Here is a 2,537-nt window from a genome sequence, read left to right on the forward strand (position 1 = left end):
GGGACAGCACACCTCCATCCACTTCTCCTGAGGTGTCCATCTTGAATTACCTGTCATCTCGGTAAGTATCCACGGGGAGCAATACCATGGCATGTACTAGAGGGAAGCTGAGATGAGATGGAGGGGAGACAAACAGGGCCAGAGAGCCTTCAGGCTATTCTTATAGAAGACTTCGGGTGGACTAGAAGGGTGGGTAGAATAAAGGGCACTTTCACATCAATGGGAGGCATGAGTAGACAGGATCCATAAAACAAAGGGCTGTGCAGAGGTGAAGCTTCGTTTACAGTGAATCTATCGTAACAGGACCCTGAAGGGCAGCAGGTTATTCACCTTAAACAAACTTCAAAAGGTTACTTTGGAATTCATCCTTGGCCCAGCATTCAAAGGAAGCAACAGAGGGAGGCAGAATAGGGTAGTAGGTGCTCCTTCCTTTGAACTTGGAAAACCCAGAGTTAAAAGTCTAGGATTGTTTATACATCAAGGAATGACAGGAATACTACCAGCCCCGCCCTGGTGGTGCTATCCTGCTGAGCAGGATAAGCATATGTGAAAGTTTTTCAGAGAGCAGGAACAGGGTTTTATAGTCCTAGTCTATAGGAAATATGGGAGCTCTCAGGCATTTCACTGAGGGAACTCAGATTCTTTGCAGTAGTGATCTGTATAGTAAAATTAGCTTGAAAGTTTTGAAAGAGAATGATTGGTCTTTGTTTTAAAATACATTTTTCTTTCCTGGAAGTGATGCATTAATCCAGAAATTTCAGGCTAAAGTCAAGTTGGGAGCGATTTTCTCTGCCACATTTATGTTCGTGATTCAGAGCCTTTCAAGATAGCATTAGCTTATCATTCTTTGCTGGAGAGCATATTCCAGTTCTTACCTGACTTACATGAGCTTCTGATGTTCCCAAAATATGATGATGAGAATGTGAGAGGATGAGTATGTTAGCACTGAAACCACTAGAGATGGTGTTTCTACGGTTATCATGGATGCTAAGCATGCAGGGTACAGTGACTGGAGGGTCATGGTTCTGACTTCTTGACTCTCCTACAGACCCTGAGCATTCATCAGCCGAGATGTCCTGCCAGCAGAGCCAACAGCAGTGCCAGCCTCCTCCCAAGTGTACACCCAAGTGCCCTCCCAAGTGCCAGACTCCAAAGTGTCCCCCAAAGTGCCCCCCAAAGTGTCCTCCCAAGTGCCCTCCTGTGTCTTCCTGCTGTAGCCTGGGTTCAGGGAGTTGCTGTGGTTCCAGCTCTGGTGGCTGCTGCAGCTCTGGTGGCTGCTGCAGTTCTGGGGGTGGAGGCTGCTGCCTGAGCCACCACAGACCCCGCAGATCTCTCCGTCGCCATCGTCACAGCTCTGGATGCTGCAGCAGTGGTGGCAGCAGTGGCTGCTGTGGCAGCAGTGGTGGCAGCAGTGGTTGCTGTGGCAGCAGTGGTGGCAGCAGTGGCTGCTGTGGCAGCAGTGGTGGCAGCAGTGGTTGCTGCGGCAGTAGCCAACAGTCTGGGGGCTGCTGCTGACCAGTATCATGAAGATCTCAAACATGCTGGGCAGAGGAAGCCATGTTTAGAAGACCAGCCCATGTTTTCTGCTCTCCTTTTCTTCTATCCTTCATGTCCTTGTCTATGAAATGCTGAAATTCTATATCCATCAAGTTCTAAAACTGTCACAATGACCTAATCTCTTTCTTCTTCAGTATTTTGTGATAATAAAGTCTTCTTTATTGAGTCTACCAAAACTCTTGTTTATCTTGGCCAGTTATCACATATCAGTTTTAACATCTGGGAATCAGTGGTGCCTTTAATTTAATAGAAGCTTATATTATTTGGGTGAGCCATAAAACCAGGGATATGGATCACTCCACAGAGTATAGGTAGTAAAGTGTCTGTCATCCTTTACTGTGCACAGACTGTGCACAACTGTCATATTCAGTTTAGGCTACTTTTGGTTTTTTGGCTACCTATGTGCTTTTGCTGGTATCCCTAACTATCTAGTATGTTTTAAAAAGAAAGTGTTGTGGTATTATAACATCTCACATGAGTTAAGAACTGATCAATATCAGGTGGTCTTCATTGTCTTAAAATTTAGGGAAGCTAAGGGCCCATTACACAACAAAAAAGGGACCTAAATATAAGAATGAAGACAAAAATAATTACTAGAAGAATACATAATGAAAAAACTTTGAAATACAGGAATTTTCAACTTCTGTGAAATAATAGCACAGTAACAAAAATGAAAGTAGATTTCATGAACTACAATAATGATAAAATTTTCTATGAATGACTGAACAAAGCCCACATAGCAAAATGACAATCTTTGTTATAAGTACATCTGACAGGAGATTATTCAGAGTGTGTACTAAACACCTTCAGCTTATTAACATATAAATGAACAACCTGACCAGCCTGTCTACATGAGTAAGACGTTTTCTCAAAAGAAAAGAATTATGGAAATATATATATATGCTACGAGATAGAGGAAATGTAAAGGGTGGATACTAATCAAATATGTATTTGAAAAAGTCAAACACTATACAATTCTT

The 2,537-nt window shown here is 43.0% G+C and overlaps 1 protein-coding gene across 1 annotated transcript; it reads left to right on the top strand.

Annotated features, from left to right (window-relative positions):
* The first annotated feature begins 1,056 nt into the window (after positions 1-1,056).
* On the top strand, positions 1,057-1,720 carry LOC114636849 (late cornified envelope protein 1F-like). The gene has a single exon (XM_028784949.1). It carries the CDS (start codon positions 1,072-1,074, stop codon positions 1,513-1,515), a length of 444 nt encoding a protein of 147 aa, XP_028640782.1. The 5' UTR covers positions 1,057-1,071; the 3' UTR covers positions 1,516-1,720.
* The last annotated feature ends 817 nt before the right edge of the window (positions 1,721-2,537 follow it).

The sequence above is a fragment of the Grammomys surdaster genome, unplaced genomic scaffold, assembly GCF_004785775.1.
Source record: "Grammomys surdaster isolate TR1022 unplaced genomic scaffold, NIH_TR_1.0 124976, whole genome shotgun sequence".
NCBI lineage: Eukaryota > Metazoa > Chordata > Mammalia > Rodentia > Muridae > Grammomys > Grammomys surdaster.